Source organism: Ochotona princeps, chromosome 1 (genome assembly GCF_030435755.1).
Source record: "Ochotona princeps isolate mOchPri1 chromosome 1, mOchPri1.hap1, whole genome shotgun sequence".
Taxonomy (NCBI): domain Eukaryota; kingdom Metazoa; phylum Chordata; class Mammalia; order Lagomorpha; family Ochotonidae; genus Ochotona; species Ochotona princeps.
In genome coordinates, this window is record NC_080832.1 from 131,123,014 (window position 1) to 131,139,968 (window position 16,955).

The window sequence follows — 16,955 nt, forward strand, 5'->3', positions numbered from 1 at the left end:
GAAGATTTTTGGACGTAGAGGGCTTGCTGTGCCAGCTGGGTGCACCACGATCTGCAGGGCCTGTGTCAGGGCTGCTGTGTGCGGCCCCAGGGGTGACACATGGTGCGAGATGGTGAACCTGGGAGGTGGATGATAATCCCAGGCCTGTTGCTTGTGGGTATCACTTTGAGCAAGTCCCTGGTTACCTCCGGGCTTACTGACGTCATTGGTCCAATGGGTTTCCAATAACCTTAGGGGTCTGTGTGAGAATGTAGAGGCTGGATGCCTGGAAAGTCTCCCTAGCGTGGTATCTATCCGGCTCGTAGCAAACACTCCCGCAGCGGAGGCCATAATTAGCCGGCGTTCACAACTCCTCGGGACCCGAGCCTCCCTGGGGCCAGGGCGTCCGCTGCCTTCTTTCAGGGGACGGCCCCCTTCTTCCCTTCCAACCTATGAGGGCGCGCCTTGCCTTGTTGGATGGATTCGCTCGTTCGGGGCGGGGCTTAGAGCGCCGCGAGGAGACGCATTGGGCGGTAAGGGCAAAGAAAGGGAAGACGCGAGGCTGGTAGGAGCGAGCTAGGCGGAGCCGGGGAGGAGCGGGGCTGGGCACGCGGGCCCGGGCGCAGCGCGCGCCGGCAGCGCGGGGAGGGTGGGGGTGGGTGACTCGGTGCGCGCGGCGCAGCGGCGGGGGCGGGGCAGGAACCGGGGCCGCTGACAGTCCAAGTCACCAACTCCGCCCTCCGCCCCGCGGGAACCCGGAGACCGAACCGGCCTGGGGCCGAGGCCGCGCGAGCAGCGCTGCGAAGCGAACATGGCAGCAGAATGAGGAGGCTGGCGCCGGGTTGGGGCCGCCGCCGCTGCCGTACAGTAGCTCGGGATCCGCGCCTGGCTCACTGCGAGCCGCATCCTTAGCTGGCCTCCTGGTGGCTGCTGTTTCGTTTCACTGGGAACCGAACGCGAGCGGCGCAGCGCAGAAAGGGGACCCTGGCGCCGAGTGGGTCCGTGCTCCCGGTAGGCTGTAGAATCTCGTGTGTGCGACTCGCCGATTGCTGAAACGACGCGGGAGACAGCCGGTGCCCGGCTGCGGCAGCACCGGCGCTGGGATGAGACGGCAATGGAGCGGTCTCCGTGGGGCTCATGGAGCCGGCCCGTGCAGCAGCAGGAGCGCCGCCTGAACCAGAGCTCCGAGGGGCTTCGGAGCCTCCCTGCTACTGTCTCCGGGAAGGACGGGAGCCCCGCGTGGCGGACACTGCAGCAGTTCTCGTGCTAAGGCACCGGGAGGGAGCCAACTCCGCCTGCAGCTGGGTGCGCTTTGGACAGCCGGGCGCTTTGCCCGATGCGCGACGGCTTGGCACGCCGGGGCGAGATCGGCTGCGGGAGTCGGTGGCCGGACCAGCTGGGAGAGTGTGTGCGCGTGTGTTCCGCTGGAGATCCGGGCCAAAGCACATTTCGCAGCACCTGAGCAGCCATGCTTCCCGGGGTGGGCGTGTTCGGAACCAGCCTCACGGCTCGTGTCATCATCCCGCTGCTTAAAGACGAGGGCTTCGCGGTGAAGGCGCTGTGGGGCCGCACGCAGGAAGAAGCGGAGGAGCTGGCTAAGGAGATGAGTGTCCCCTTCTACACCAGCCGCATCGACGAGGTGCTGCTGCACCAGGATGTCGACCTGGTGTGCATCAACCTACCTCCACCCCTCACCCGGCAGATCGCCGTCAAAACCTTGGGTGAGTGACCCCGACTTCTTCCCTTCCTCCCACCAGCTTTCTCTCTCTGCATTCCCGGTTGCTTCTCCCACTAGCCAGGGGAGGGCTTGTATTTGTCTTGCCTCAGGGGAGTTGACAGTGTAGATCCCACCTGGAGCTCCTTCTTCCTCCTCCCCGGCTCTCTCTGCCTCTGCGTTTCCCTTGGCCCTCCTGGCACACCTGGGCGCACTTCTCCCACGTGCGTGCGGCAGCCGAGACTGGAGGAGGTGTGTGAGCGAGAGTGGAGGATGGGAACCAGGAGGTTAACATGCCAAATCCGGGTTGGGTCTCTCCAAAGGGAGAGGAAATGGTCCCCAGCTGCGTGTGGAGTGCCCGAGTGTGTGCGTACGTGCGCGCCTGGGAGAAGCGAGCGCGCGCCCCAGAAACGCCCGCATAAAGGGCCGCACACGTGTCTCCGGTTTTCCCGGGTTGGGGGGCGGAGGTGTACCCTGCCGCTGCTTTGGCGCTCTGCCTGGAGTCATTCGCTTTCGCTGTGAGGTTAGAGGTGCCGACAATGGGGTTGGGTGGATTTTTGTCCGAGCTGGAGGCTGGGGTGGTGGGAGTGGTTGCATGAGAGGATCTGGGAGAACGCTGCCGGGTGTCATAGATTCGAAGAGACTGTTTTGGGATTTAACCCGGGGAGGAGGGGGATTTACTTTGTGCGTGCTGCCTCCCAGGAATTGCTCTCCGCGCCGACTTGTTGGAACGAATCTGAGATGTTTTAATGCATGGCCGCTGTAGTTCTAAAACCGTGGATGCTTTGTCCCGGGAAAGATCGAATGCGGGCCGTTTCGTTTGGGAGGCGGCCACGAGTCCCTCCATTCCCTCCTCAGGTGTTGTTGTTCACAGGTGTGGTGTTGACAAGTGGCCGTTCACCCACACCCACCTGGGGTAAGCAGCTTCCAGGCCCAGAATCCGCCACTCTACCATGCTCAGAGTCAAGAGAATCCCCGTTAAGGTCCCCACATGCGTGAAGCAACCCCAGGAAGATTGCGAAAACGGAACAGCCTACCTTTGAAAGCTGGAGTCTTTGTTGGTTTGGGTGAAGAGGCAAAGCTTACCAGAAGGTGGGGTGGATGTGTGATTGGATTCCTAAGGAGGCTGCCGCTGCCTGAGACTGTCAGCTTTCACCCTCATTTTATGAAGCGCTTGGTCTCTCTAGCCTGGTTTCTTTGGCCTTGAATAGAATGACACTGAACTCTGACCAGTATTTCTTTTCTGTTTGATGCAACTTATGTGTTGGCCAGTGTAAACTCTTATTTACATTGGATCTGTGCATATCAAGTAGATTCGAAACATCGCATGGCATAAATCTGTTAGGGCAATTTGTGTAAAACTGGCCCTTTTCACACTCCTGTAACAGAGGGTGTGCAGGACTGGTTGTGTCGGCAAGGCCTTGGTGCAGTGTGGCTTCTTCGATCCCTGGCAACATGCCTCTCTCACACACACAGCAATCCTAGAGTGGAGTACCAGTTTGGGTACAAGGATACTTTATTTCTGATCATTCCTCACAGTTTGATCCTCAATGTATTTCAGGTCCCTGGATTCAATGAGGCATTGTGTGGAGTCACCATTTCTGTTTATACACACATTTATATATGATATGTATATGTATATATTCTGGTATTATATATATACTCTGTCCTAATATGCTATTAGAATATGTATTATATTCTGGCCTAATATATATATATTCTGTTCATATATGTATATATTATATATATATTCTATGTATATATAGTATATGCCAAATATATGCTTAAAATTCCGTGATTTTTTTTTTTTATTGTCAACACTAATGTGAGTTGCCCTTTTAAAACCAAACTGAAGAAACATGATTGACTAAGGAATAGGGCTTGCCTCTTCCAACAACTGGTCCTTGCTGGTTATTTAAGGTAATCTGTAATTACAGGACATGTAAGGTCAGGGGATGGAGATGTGGCTGGACTTCAGTCTCACTCTCAACTTCATCTTTATTGGGAAATTCCTGGATGAGATTCTCCTTGTTTGCACCTGCTTGCGTGCAGTGAGGGGTGTATGTGGCACATTCAGCACAGGAAACAAGAAACCCCTAACACTTCTAAGGTGGGCCTGGCTGTTGAGCAGACACAAGTGTTTGCCTGGAGCTGAGATGAGCCAATTTTGCCTACCTCTGGTGAATTGTCCATTTAGCTAAGGCGTGTGCTTTGAGTTTCTTGCCGAGTGAAGACACCGGATTTGTGGCCCTCAGTGCAAGTCACAGGCCTCTGCAGGAGTGGGGCTGATCTAGGGTTTCTAAAGAATGAGATTTTCAATTGGTTGTCTCCACTTCCAACCCTTAGTTTCTAAGTTTGCTTGAAAGCCCTACTTAGTGGCCTGGACGAGTCTGCTGTGGAGTTGTTTCTACTGCATTAAGTTTCTCACCATCCGGGGCTGCCTCTGATGAAATACCTACTGTGTGCACAGGTAGTGTACAGGTGCTTTGTTCAGAGCATTTCTTCTCATGCTGATTACTGATGTGATTTACAGACCAGGTAACTGACATTCAGACACCTAGCTTGAGTTGTTCAGGGGCATGGAGCTGAGGCCTGGGACCTGCCATTCCGCCTCCTGCGTTACTTTAAGTTTCACTCCCAAGCATGCTCCTGCATGGCAGTGAGTATGACGGTTGGGATTGTCCTTGTTCCTCCTCTTTCCTAGCTGTGATGCCACCTCCTGAATCTCCCGTTTCTGTTCCTGCTTCTATAGCTTTGCTTCCCTTAGGGAAATTCAGGTCCTTACCTAGTTTCTGCATTAGGTACATGGCTGGCCATGCCCTCATCTGCCGACCATACTGTTGCCAGTGACATTGGGGAACCCCAGGGCTTCCCCCTTTTGGAGGTTCCCCAGTGCTTCCAGGAAAGGTCCTGGCTGCAGAACCTAAACAGTCGGGAGCCTGTGCAGGTGTGTGTCCTGACAGCCACTCGAACCCCGTGAGCTCCAGCAAAGGCATCCTTTGGGTTTGCTTGAATGGTCCCACTGGGTGTCCATGCCTCTGTCAGGAACACTTCTCTCCCCGTGGGTACCACTGGTGATTGTTCCTTGGAGATGCAGTTCTAGGATTACCACCTCCTGGGATCCCTGCCCGGCCTTTCATCTATGTCTTCAGCACTTGGTGACCTCATCATTTCTAGCACCTATTTAAGTGTTTAGTGTGTGTGTTTGAAATCAAAGTAGCCTTTACATTATTATGAATAAGGTATATATTCACCAGGTACATTTTTTTTTTCTTAAAGATTTATTTTTTATTGGAAAGGCTGATTTACAGAGAGAAGAAGAGACAAAAAGATTTTTTATCCTCTGGTTTATTCCCCAAGTGGCCACAATAGCCAGAGCTGAGCTGAGCTCAGGAGCCAGGAACTACTTCTAGATCTCCCATATGGGAGTAGAATCCCAAGGCCTTAAGCCATACTCTACTGCTTTCCCAGGCCATAAGCAGGGAGCTGGATAGGAAGTGGAACAGCCGGAGCATGAACTGGCCCATGTGGCCAAGGCGAGGATTGAGCCACTGAGTCATTGCTGTGGGTTTTCCTTTTCTTCCTTCCTTCTTTCCTTCATTTCTTTCTTCCTTTTAAAAAGAGTTTTATTTATTAGAAAGGCAGAATGGGAGAGAGAAGGGTGAGAAGAGAGGACAGAGAGAGAGAGAGAGAGAGAGAGAGAGAGAGAGATCGTTGATCTTGGATCTGTGTGATAGTCAGGGCTGGACCAGGCCAAGACCAGAGGTCTGGAACTCCATCGGGATCTCCCATGTGGGCAGCAGGCCCCAAGCACTTGAATTGTTTTCCCTTTGCTTTTCCAGGCACATTTACAGGGAGCTGGACGGAAAATAAAGCAGCCAGGTCTCAGGCTGGCACTCCTGAGATGCTGGCATTGCAAGTGGTGGCATAATGTGCTGTGCTTGTATAAACTTGAAATGCTATAGAAGTTCACCCTAAAAAGGTTCCGGTTTTCAGTTTGGAGTTGCCCACCAATCCCAGGGTTTTATACCTGCTGTTCAAGATGTTTTGAGGTGCAACTGGTTAAGCTCATGTGTGAGAATTTCTAAAACTTTTTAAAATAGCACTAGTGGCATGTCAGTCACACTGAAATGTTTGTGGCTTTTGTTGTGTCACAATATTACTTTGAAAAATTATAAATATTACAATTATAGTGTTATCTCTTATAACTGACATTATAAATATACAGATGTGTATGTATCACATATGAAATATATTTGATATACATCGTATGTGTGTGAAACTCAGAATGTAGGTACATTCTTGTTCCCATCTTTGAATATTTCGCTGGATAAATCACCACTTATTTAACTGGTTCCCTGGGACTCATCATCTAGTTGCTAAGCTCGCTCTTGTACACAGGTGAACTGACTCCTCTTGAACATCTCTGTTTTTGCACACAGCCCAGGCCGTCTGGCACCTGTGAATTGCACCAAGAGCTGGTCCAAGAGTATGTGTTCATTTCCCTGAACAAAGACGTTGCCACATTAACTGACATCTGCAATGACATTGCATTTTGCCTGTTTTCTTGTGTGCCTGTAGCTCTGTAAGCTGCTTGACTGCTGCTGGGTGCCTGAAGGTACCCAGGTTGTTTTTGCTCACCTTTGTGTCCGAAGCAGTTGGGGACTCAGGCACAGCCAGCCTTTGAGGTCAGTAAAACCCCCCTTCCCCATCTCCAACTTGCCTCCGCCCCCCCCCCCAGTTGTCCACCCTTTCACGACTAATATAGTAAGCCATGTGATCCCATCTTGTTTATCATGCAGTTTGTTACCTAAACAGTGGACACCAGCTATAGTTATTTGTCTGTCTCCTCTCCAGTCAGTGGTACTTCAAAAAGTTTCTAAAAGTGGACTAAGAAGTTTGTTTTGATGCAGGAAATTTTTCAATTCCATGCAGATGAACAATCTTCAAAAAGTGCATGGATGGGGAAGGGCAAAAAAAAATGTACATGGAAAATGAAATCTATGTGTAGATTTAAAAACAGATATTTTCATAAAAATCAATTCTGTTTTCTCATGTACTTTGTGCAGTGTCTTATGTATCTCATGCCATGTCCCTCTGCTTTCCCTGTTTGACTGTGGCACCCTCTCTTGGGACTGGTGACCAGGCAGCCACGTGGGGTTCTGGTCTGCTCTTTAGACGCGTTAGCTGCTTCCCTGACTTTGGGCCTTTGCATGTATCTGTCTTTCATCCTGCAAGGTTCCCTGTGATTTCTTTGAATAGCTTGTTTGTTCTCAAGTCCCAGCTCAAGTGTAATTGGCAGGGTGTCGGTGGCGGGGAGGTGCTCTCTGGCCCTTTCCCTTTCAATCCAAAGATTGCCCATCTCCCCATAAAGTCCCAGTTACCTTTGGTCTCTTGTTGATGGCACTTGCCAAGCTCCTGGTTTCAAGCTCCTGGTTTCACTGGTTTGGCTGTTGTCCTCTCTATGATTTGTCTACACAGGTGAATTCTTTGAGGGTGGGGGCCTCACTGGCTCTGCTCACCAAGGCAGCCTTATCTCCTCTAGACAGTGCCAGGCACCTGGTCACCTAGTAGATGCCTTTGTAAATATTTGTTGAATGGTGATTGGATGCATTTGCATTGGGGGAAGGCAAAAGCTTATTAACAGGATGTGTCCAGTAACACACAACATTTTTGTCCTGTGAGTAGTAGCCTGCTGCCTTTCAGAATGGAGATGTCTGGGTGGCACCTGAGGTTCAGTGCCACAATGAGGAAGTCAGACACTGGAGTCAAGAGAAGACTGTCCTCAGTACTCTGGATGGTAACATTTGTTTTCAGCATCCCTGTCCTGGTTTGTGAGACGGTGGCATGTTCCTGGTGGTGATTCCTCTCCACGGGAAACCCAGGCTTCTTTGGAGTGGTGAGTCGGGCTGCACCACAAACTTACCCCAACTTGTTTGTCATTGTTAGCTGAGGACCTGGAGCCGACTGCCCTTCCACGACCCACTTTCTGGTGTCGACAGGTGGTTTGTGTGGAGGAGAGCAGCAGCAGAGGTGAGGCAGCGAGCAGGAGTGGGCTGAGATGGACTTTGCTGGCTTTTACTGCTGCAGAAGCAGATGTGGCTACAGACTCACCCTGAAATCCCAGCAAACCCAGCACTTCCACTTTGTTGGGGTGTCTCCTGGAATTGCTCCTGTGCTAATGCTATGTGGAGAAGGTGACTGGCAGGTTTTTTTTCACCCCTTTGGCTTGCCTGGTCCCAAGGACCAAGCAAAATGATTGAAATGACTTTGGTCTATCAATTTGGTGTGGAGTTGAGGACATCCTTGGACATTTATATAAATGAAACAAGTTACTCTGTTTTCTGCTGGGACAAATCCAGCACAGTCAGTCTCATCGAAAGATTAGATGCAGCTGAGTAATTATGCTGCTGATGGTATCTGGCTTTGCACATGGACCATCCTGCAGGGATGGAAATTAGGGTCGGAAGATGCTATGGAAAGAAACTGAACGTTTTGATAGCTGACACGGGAGAAGCGCAACAGCAACCATAAAGTGGAAGTGAATGGCATGTTTTAAGGATTTTGCCAAGAAGTGCTCGGGCATCAGTTATGTGTGTTGATTCAGATAAACATGGCCCAGCAAAGAGCATCATTACAGGAGACTCCAGGCTTTCAGGAAACCAGCCACCAGGGGAAGGCGTTTGGCACAGTGGTGAAGACCCTGTACTCTGTGTTGGAGTGTGGGTTTGAGTTCCAGACTGCTGCAGATACACACCTTGAGAGAGCAGCGCATGATGGCTCAAGTGCATGCCGCCCACGTCTGAGGCGTGGATCGATTCTGGCTGCTGGTGTTGGCCTGGCCAAGCTTGGCTATGCCAGTCATTTGGGGGAAGGAGTCAGCAGATGAGAGATCTCTGTCTCTGTCCATGTGCCCCTCCGGTCTTCTCTCTCCCCCCTCTTCTTGCCACTCTGCTCTCTTCCCTCTACCTTCCCTTCCCATGCTCTCTCCTCTCTTCCCCTCCCTTTCTCCTCCCTTCTGTGAGTTTGGGAGAGATACTCATCTTTCCTGAGTCGTAGTTTTCTCATCCATAAAATGGAGCCAATGATACTGTCTTAGAAGGCTCATGTGGGGATTAAAATGGGAAGAATTAAATGGGAAGAATGATCTAGCCCATGGCTCCCCCACCAACACACGTATATACATCAGCTTGGTAAATGTTAGGTTTTTTTTTTTTTAAATTTTACTTCCTTTTATATTTATCAATTTATGATACAATTCCATGGGCCCTGGGATTTCCCTTATCCCCTCCCCAATTCCCAACCCCTCACTGAGTTCTCCTATATCATTACTATCGTATAGTTCTTCATATACAATCATATGTCCATCATTGTGGGCATGGACAATGGCAGAGAGTCCAGCATCCTATTGTCAAGATATAGTCATTGGGAGTCCATCTTTGTCTGGAAGTAGAGATGCATACTGCATTGTATCCTCACATCTGGATATGATAGTCTCCATTACACAGTTACTATACATCCCCTTAAATGAAAAGCCACAAGACAATTTCTTTTTTTCCCTCCTGTTGATTTTAACAAATGTTTTACTTTTGCTTACATAACAGGTTCTTTAGTCTATTTGCTTTTGAAGGTCATTTTTTTGTGTGTGTGTGCATAGTATTAGGAGATGATTCGCTCCTGCTGGATTCAGAGAATACTTTTTTCCTTATTTTTAAAAAAGATTTCTTTTTTCTTATTGCAAAGTTAGATATATAGAGAGGAGGAGAGACAGAGAAGATCTTCCGTCTGATGATTCACTCCTCAAGTGACCGCAATGGCTGGAACTGCGCCAATCTGAAGTCAGGAGCCAGGAACCTCCTGCAGGTCTCGAATGTGAATGCAGGGTTCCAAGGCTTTGGACCGTCCTCGACTGCTTTCCCAGGCCACAAGCAGGGAGCTGGATGGGAAGTGGGGCTGCCGGGATTAGAACCGGCGCCCATATGGGATCCTGGTGCGTCCAAGCTGAGGACTTTAACTGCTAGGCCACCGTGCCAGGCCCAAGGTGCGTATAGTTTTAAATGCCTCCCTTTAACTGTGAGGGGTTTGTTTCATGATTCTTGGGGGATATGTGAAACCACAGACAGTACTAAGCCCTAATTGCCTTATTTTTTTTGTATACATCCACAAGTATGCTAACATTGGCTTTATAGGAAATTAGCAGCAATAACTAATTATGGGCTAAAGTAGTTCTAACATACTGTAGTAAGATGTGATTATGGTGTTTCTCTGGAAACACATTATTGTACTCCTTTTCTTGTGAGTGATGAAAGAAGTGAAGTGAATGGTGTAGGACATATTCATGACTTACCCACAACGGAATTGCTTATTTCTGGAATTTTCCATGTGGTATTTTTGGGGCGGGGTAGACTAGAGTAACTGAAACCTTGTGAAATTGCTAATAAAGAAGACTACCTCGTGTAATGGGAAAATAGAGGAGTGGAGCCACGGCTTGCGGTTTGTGGGCACTGGTGGTTGATCTGCGAAGCTTTGCCAGGAGCCACGAGATGGTGTGAGTGGCAGGCCAGGGAGCTGTGTGAGGCTGGGGCCCTTGATGGAGTCAGGCCTCAGGCCCTGGAGAAGGGTGTCTGCCTCCACACTGCCTTCCTCCCTGTTGCTCCCCTGTGGGCTGTTTCAGAACTCTGACCAGCCCGCCCTGTAGATGTTGGCCTTCCCAACCCACCATTTTGTGAACCAAATGCTTCAGCTCTCTCTGCAGAGACAACATTGACATTCAGTGGTGCGACTTACGATGCTGGAGAAGCCTTACACATCCAGCACTAGGAATGTTGAACTTGGATTTTGTCCTAGGCAGCATGGATGGCAGCAGCCTTGTTGTCATAAGGGGAAATCCCCCTTATGCTGTGTGAGCCAGGTTGCTGCATCCAGTGGGATTTCCACGTCAGCACCAGCCCCACCCCGAGTCAGTGAGGGTTCCTATGTTTAGAACCGCATGTCCTCGGGGATCCCATATGGGCACCGGTTCTAATCCCAACAGCCCTGCTTCCCAACCTGCTCCCTATTTGTGGCCTGGGAAAGTAGTTGAGGATGGTCCAAAGCCTTGGGACCCTGCACCCGCGTGGGAGACCCAGATGAAGCTTCTGGCTCCTGGCTTGGGATCGGCTCAGCTCCGGGTGTTGTGGTCACTTAGGAGTGAATCATCGGATGGAGGATCTTCCGCTCTCTTTCTCCTCTGTATTGGTTCTGTGTCTCTGGGGAACCCTGACAGGCACAGGGTTTGCAAGGTCAAGGTCTCCTGGCCAAGCAAGCTGAGTGACAGGATTTGTGGAGGTGGTGTCCCCAAGTGTGGATCTGGAACAACTTGGTGGAGGGAGGACTCCAGTGAACCTTGCCAGAGGGGTGACCCCAGGATTGCAGTAAACATTTATCCCTGATGCAGGAACACCTTAAGGGTGAAAACGTCTTGTGGTTCAGGCTCAAAGTTAAGGGTAATGTTGGAAAGAAGGCTGCCCCAACTTACTGCTGGGAGCCACATTGGCAGTTTATCCTGTACACTTCTAGTGAACTTCCCCCACTTGCGGGAAGCTAGTCTGGAACATTTGGGCAAAGCTAGGGTGCCTTAGGGCTTTATGCTACCCCTAGAAATTGTTATTCTACAATATTTTTAAGTGCAAAAACATATGACTTTAATGGTTTTTTTAGGTTTCCAATTTCTAGTTGTAGTAGCCTTCAGGGTATTCATGTGTTTTAATTAGCATAAAATCCATCAAATAAAATTGGTTTGCAGCTTTAAAGATTTATTATTTTTATTGGAAAATCAGATTTTATAGAGAGAAGGCGAGACAGATCTTCCACGCACTGGTTCATTTGCCAAGTGGCCACAACAGCTGCAGCTGAGCCAATCTGAAGCCAGGTGCCAGGAGCTTCTTCTGGGTCTCTCACATGGGCACAGGGTCCCAAAGCTTTGGACCATTCTGCACTACTTTCCCAGGCCACAAACAGGGAGGTGGATGCGAAATGGCCAGGGCATGTACTGACACTCATATAGGATCCCAGTGCATGCAAGGCTAGGACTTTAGCCACTAGACCACTACACTGGGCCTAATTTGCAGGTTTAGAATTGTGTGTCTGTGTGTAAGATTTATTTATTTGAAAGAGTTACAGAGAGAGAGGGAGAGAGAGCATTCATTCACTGGTTCATTCCTAAGTGGTCACAATAGGAAGAGTTGGGGGCCTGGTGCAGTAGCGTAGTGGTTAAAGTCCTAGCTTTGTTCCTGACACCCTTATTGGAACCAGTGCTGCAGGTTTACCACAGTGCCAGAAAGCTATCCCATAAAGCTCATCCACTCTGAACCATTGATTTTTTTTTTTGGGAAACATAGATAGTTGTGCTGGCTTCATAGCACTTCCAATGTCCTAACACATTTTCTTGTGCTACTCCTCCCCCCTGACCTGCTTGTCTCTAGTTTCCCTGTCTAAGAAACTTCATGCAAGTAGGTTAGTAGAATATGTGGGCTTGTGATTGAAGCTTTTTCATTCAGCATAGCATTTTTGAGGTTCACTGCTTTGCATTTGTCGGAAGCTGTTTTTACTCCTGAATGATGTTTCATGGTATGGATACGCCCCAGTTTATTGGTTCATCCTCTGATGGGTGTTTGTTGTTGTTCTAGTTGCTAATTACTGTTAGTAATGTGGCTGTGACTATTAGTATGCAAGCCTTTAGTATCGCAGTGTTTTCATTTCTCGTGGGAGACAGCTAGAATGGAAATGTCTGAGTTGTATAGTATGTGTTTAACTTTGTAAGAAGCTGGGAAGCTATTTTTGAAAGCAGTTGCACCATTTTATATTCTTGCTAGCAGTGTAGGAGAGTTGTAATTTCTGCCAGTCATCACCAGCTTCATATTGTCTGTCCATGATAGTCATCGCTGTTGGAACCTAGAGCTATCTTATCTTAACTTTGATTTGCATTTTTGTCACGCTAACAGTGTTTTCTTTTTGTGTGTTTATTAGCCAATTCTTCATCTTCTTCGGTGACATTTCATGCAAATCTCTTGTCCATTTCTAAGTTGGGTTGTTGCCTTCTATTGAGTTATTAGCATTGGGTTTCTGATGTTTGTCTTCAGTTACAAGAGGGTTTTTGGTGGAGGTTTTCTTGGCTGTCCTATATTTTCCTTTGTTTTTGATTTTGGAACAAGCATAACTGAACAAATTCTCCAACCCAGTTGCAATGAGCGTTGTGAAATCTCCACAGTCTTGTCATGTAGAAGAGTGAGTTAGCCATCTGTGGCTTGTCAGTGCCTGGGCCCTGGTAACACACTGACACTCTGTGAAGGGCATTTCCAACTTGGAGATTTTCTGTGATTGTGCTGGGGTCTTCCCTCACTCGGTTTGCCCAGTGTCTGGAAAGTGTTTCTCTTTTCGTGCTCGGGTTTGAGTCCTGATGCTGCTTGCTGTTTCTGGCTTCCTACTGATGCATGTTCTTGGAGGTAGGAAGTAATGGCGCAGCTGCTGGAGACCCTGCCATGCACATGGGAGACCCAGCTTCAAAGCTGATGCAAACCCAGCTGTTTGGTGAGTGAACCAGCAAGGGGAGATCTAGGTGTTTCTACTTTTCTTTTCTCTCCTTTCCTTTTCCTTTTCTTTCTTTCTTTCTTTCTTTCTTTCTTTCTTTCTTTCTTTCTTTCTTTCTTTCTTTCTTTCTTTTCTTTCTTTCTTTCTTTCTTTCTTTCAGATTTATTTTTATTGATAAGTCAGATGAGATTTACAGAGAGAAGGCGAGACAGAAAGATATTCCATTTGCTTGTTCATTCCCCATATGGCCACAACTGCCAGAGCTGAGCTGATCTGAAGCCAGGAGCCAGGAACTTCTTCTGGGTCCCCACACCAGCATGGGGTCCCAAGGCTTTGGGCCATCTTCTGCTGCTTTCCCAGCCTACAAGCAGGGAGCTGGAAGGAAGTGAAGCAGCCAAGACACAAACTCATACTTATGTGGGATCCCAGCACTTGCAAGGGGAGGATTAACCAATTGGGCCATCGTGCCAGGTTCTGTTTGTCTTTCAAGTAGATAGATAGATGGTGTGCTATGTATGCGAATGTGATACTTGCAGCAGGGTGGGGTTGGAAGAGCTAAGTCTAGTGGATGATGAATTATTGCTTTCACTGTACTGGCAAGCTTGAGTAAAGAACTTGAGTTTGAGGTTGGAGTTGAAATGTGTGAGGCCAGTGGTCCCTGAGGAAGAGGCCCTGCAGATAATAGATGCTGCCCAACAGCCAAGGAGGGTGAGGGCATTCGGAGCTGGGGTGATCTGGCCCTTGATTAAAGTTTTGTGAGAGAAGTTGATGGGATTAGAATAAAGGGCAAGGAAGGCACAGAAACCCCTCCTACAGGCACCCCCTGTCTGGAGCAGCTCTCTGCTTGAAGGATGACCAAAATGGTGCAACTGTTTCTCTCTGAGAGCAAGTTCCACTCAGATCTCAGGGGTGACAGATGATGGTGGCAAATGACTTTGGGGTTGGTTGGGACCTGGGTGTGGGAGTGGGGATAGCTTGGAGAAGGGCTAGAATAACCCACAGGGGCTAATCAGAACTGCTGTCCACCCATTCTTTTCTTGAACACATATTGAAAACCATTATGCACCAGGCACCATCTGGGGTGGTGCTGTGCCATCTAGTAGCCCTTGGTCACTTAGGGTCTTTTAAGCTACCAAATAAAGTGAACAGCTCAAGTCCGCTCCCTAACTACATTTCTAGTATTCAGAGGCCATACGAGGCTAGCTGGTACCCTCTGTGTGGGACTGGGCAGCCTCAGGTGCGTCTCTCTCAGGGAGTTCTGGCAGCACTGATTTCAAGGATGGGCAGCCAGCAGTGAGCCAGCAGTCACTTCCTGACTGAACCATGGAGTTGTGAGAACCCAAACCTCTGGGTCTGTTTGATTTTTCTCCTTGGAATACAATTGTAGAGTCTGTGTGTTGGGTTTTAGGTGTCTCAAAACATATCATTAGACATTTAGCAAGGTTTGAGCGCAGCCTTCTTGGTAGTGAAGGTTCCTTTTTTTTTTTTTCCCTCCCAAGGTTTACTTTATTCATGTGAAAGACACAGTGACAGAAAGAAGGAGAGACAAAAGGAATCTTTCATCTGCCAGCTGACTCTCTAAATATTCCCCACGAACCTAGCTGGCCAGACTGAAGCCAGGAGCCAGGAACTCCATGTAGGTCTCCCTCATGAGTGGCAGGGGTCCAAGGAATTCAGGGCACCACTTGTTTGCTTTGCTAGGTGCAGGAGCAGGGAACTGGAAGTGGAGCAGTTTCATGAATCACTTGCACTGGCTCCCTGGCCAGGCTCAATCCGGGTCCCATGATGCTCACCCCGGGGCTATTAATCTGATCACAGTTCTCTATGAGATGTTGGGAGCAAGCAACTACACCAGTGATGTTCCACCAGGAATATTGTGCCCTTTCCCCAGGGCATGTCTTCCTGGCCCCTCTCAGCCAACCCCGTGGTCCAGAGAGAAACAGAAGCAGAGAAATACAAAGAGTCTGCAAGGATGGCTGGGAGGCCTGGACGCAGGCCCCACAATCCTGCAGGAGCCCATGTGAGGACGCAGGGGACCTAGGCTGAAGTCTCAGAGAGGTCTGAATTTAGCCTTTGATTGCTTTGACCTTTGGAGCTGGCATGACTGGTACCCCAGGGAAACGAGGGTTCTATTTGTACCTTTCTTCCTCCTCTTCTATTTGAATGGAAAGGCTAAATAAATACTACAGCGGGAGATTCAACTCATCCATAAGTGCTATTTTTGCTAATTATCATTGCTGCTTTTCTTTCCTGGCATCCCATCAACATTGTGAGAGCAATAGCCATCTGTGTAAGTGCTCCTTAGGGAGCTGGGGCCTGTAGGGAGAGGAGAGCATGCACCTGCCAGGGTGTGGGTGCCCACGAGCCCAGGGTGCCTTTGCCTGCCTCTTGACTGCACTAAAGGACAGAGGGATGACAGGAGATGGAGTATGGGTGACATGTGTCGCTGGGAACTGCTGTTCATTTTCCACATGAATATTCAAAAGCGGGCGCTGGAAAAATGGGGTTCTGTCTCCTGTTTTCCCTCCTTCCCTTTTCCTCCCCCAATAGAGCATAGGGAACAGCATCGGTGGCTCTGTGAGTTTGAACTTCTTGTTGCCTCCAGCATCACCCAGGTGGGTCATGCGTTTATTATACCCCAGAGGCTGCTCTGGGTGAGTCCTGGAGTACTAGATAGGGAGCTATGGGGTTGCAGCCTGTTTGACTTAATATGCAACACCTTTCTCAACCAGGACACAGAGGCAGCCAGGCTTCACTGGGAGGCCCACAGGCACCTCAATTCCACATTTGTTGGGACACTGAGATCCAGTGGCTCAGCCTTGCTGAACACAGCTGCTGCCGTTCACAGCCTGCAGGTGTACAGGGGGTGTCGCAGGAGGGGAGGGTTGAGCCTGAGCGTCGGCCTGGTCGTTCTTCCTAGCACCCTGCGCTGGGCAGGATTACATTGTGTTGAGGTCCTGGGGCTCTGCACTGCACTGGCTCATCCTCCAGGGAGATTTCCCCTCCTGGGTACGTAGGAGTTGCCACACTAATTGGACAGCTCGACTCACGGAGCACCTGTAAGGTGATAGTCTAGGTCATGGGGGTGAAGAAGAGGGCAAAGAAGTAAGATAGAATGTTCACGTTGAATCTTATCATTTCTCCAGAACTCCTGTCTTTAGACTGCTTTTGAAAAGAGAAGAGGAATGAATATTCTAAGGAGCACTTCGTGCATACCAGGTCTGGAGCCAGACATAGTCCAATTGTTACTTGTTTTCTTCTCCCAGCCAACCTTGGGTGAATGTCCAGCACCTGCTGCTGTACAAATGAGAGAAGCTGTATGTCACGTGTCACTGAGTCTGAGATACATGCTTGGTTCACATTTTAGCATCTCCACTCCGGGTGGGCCCTATGAGGCTTTTCTTTCTCCAGAGTGAGACGATAATTGCATGTCCTTGTAGTAACATCTTGGGGTCTGTGAAATTGGATGTTTTATCAAATTCACACTGCTCAGAGGCAGCAGAGGCAGAATGAGTGTGAGGGTGGCCTGGCTTGAAAGCATGTGTGTTTTCCAGCCTGAGGTGTTGTGAGATCAGTGGCCTCTGTGAGCAGAGGCCGTGTGGAAGTGATGATGGACCTGATGGGCTGAGCTTGTGCCATCCACTTCTGTAACCAAGGGCAGCGGACTGGGGACACGGTAGGTGCATGGATGCAG

At 49.3% G+C, this 16,955-nt stretch overlaps 1 protein-coding gene across 1 annotated transcript in view; it reads left to right on the forward strand.

Annotated features, from left to right (window-relative positions):
• The first annotated feature begins 654 nt into the window (after positions 1-654).
• GFOD1 (Gfo/Idh/MocA-like oxidoreductase domain containing 1) overlaps positions 655-16,955 on the forward strand; it is a 101,646-nt gene continuing 85,345 nt past the window's right edge. Inside the window, exon 1 of the mRNA XM_004593109.2 lies at positions 655-1,700. Within this exon, the coding sequence (XP_004593166.1) occupies positions 1,448-1,700 (253 nt within the window). The 5' untranslated portion in view covers positions 655-1,447. The remainder of the gene's footprint in view (positions 1,701-16,955) is intronic.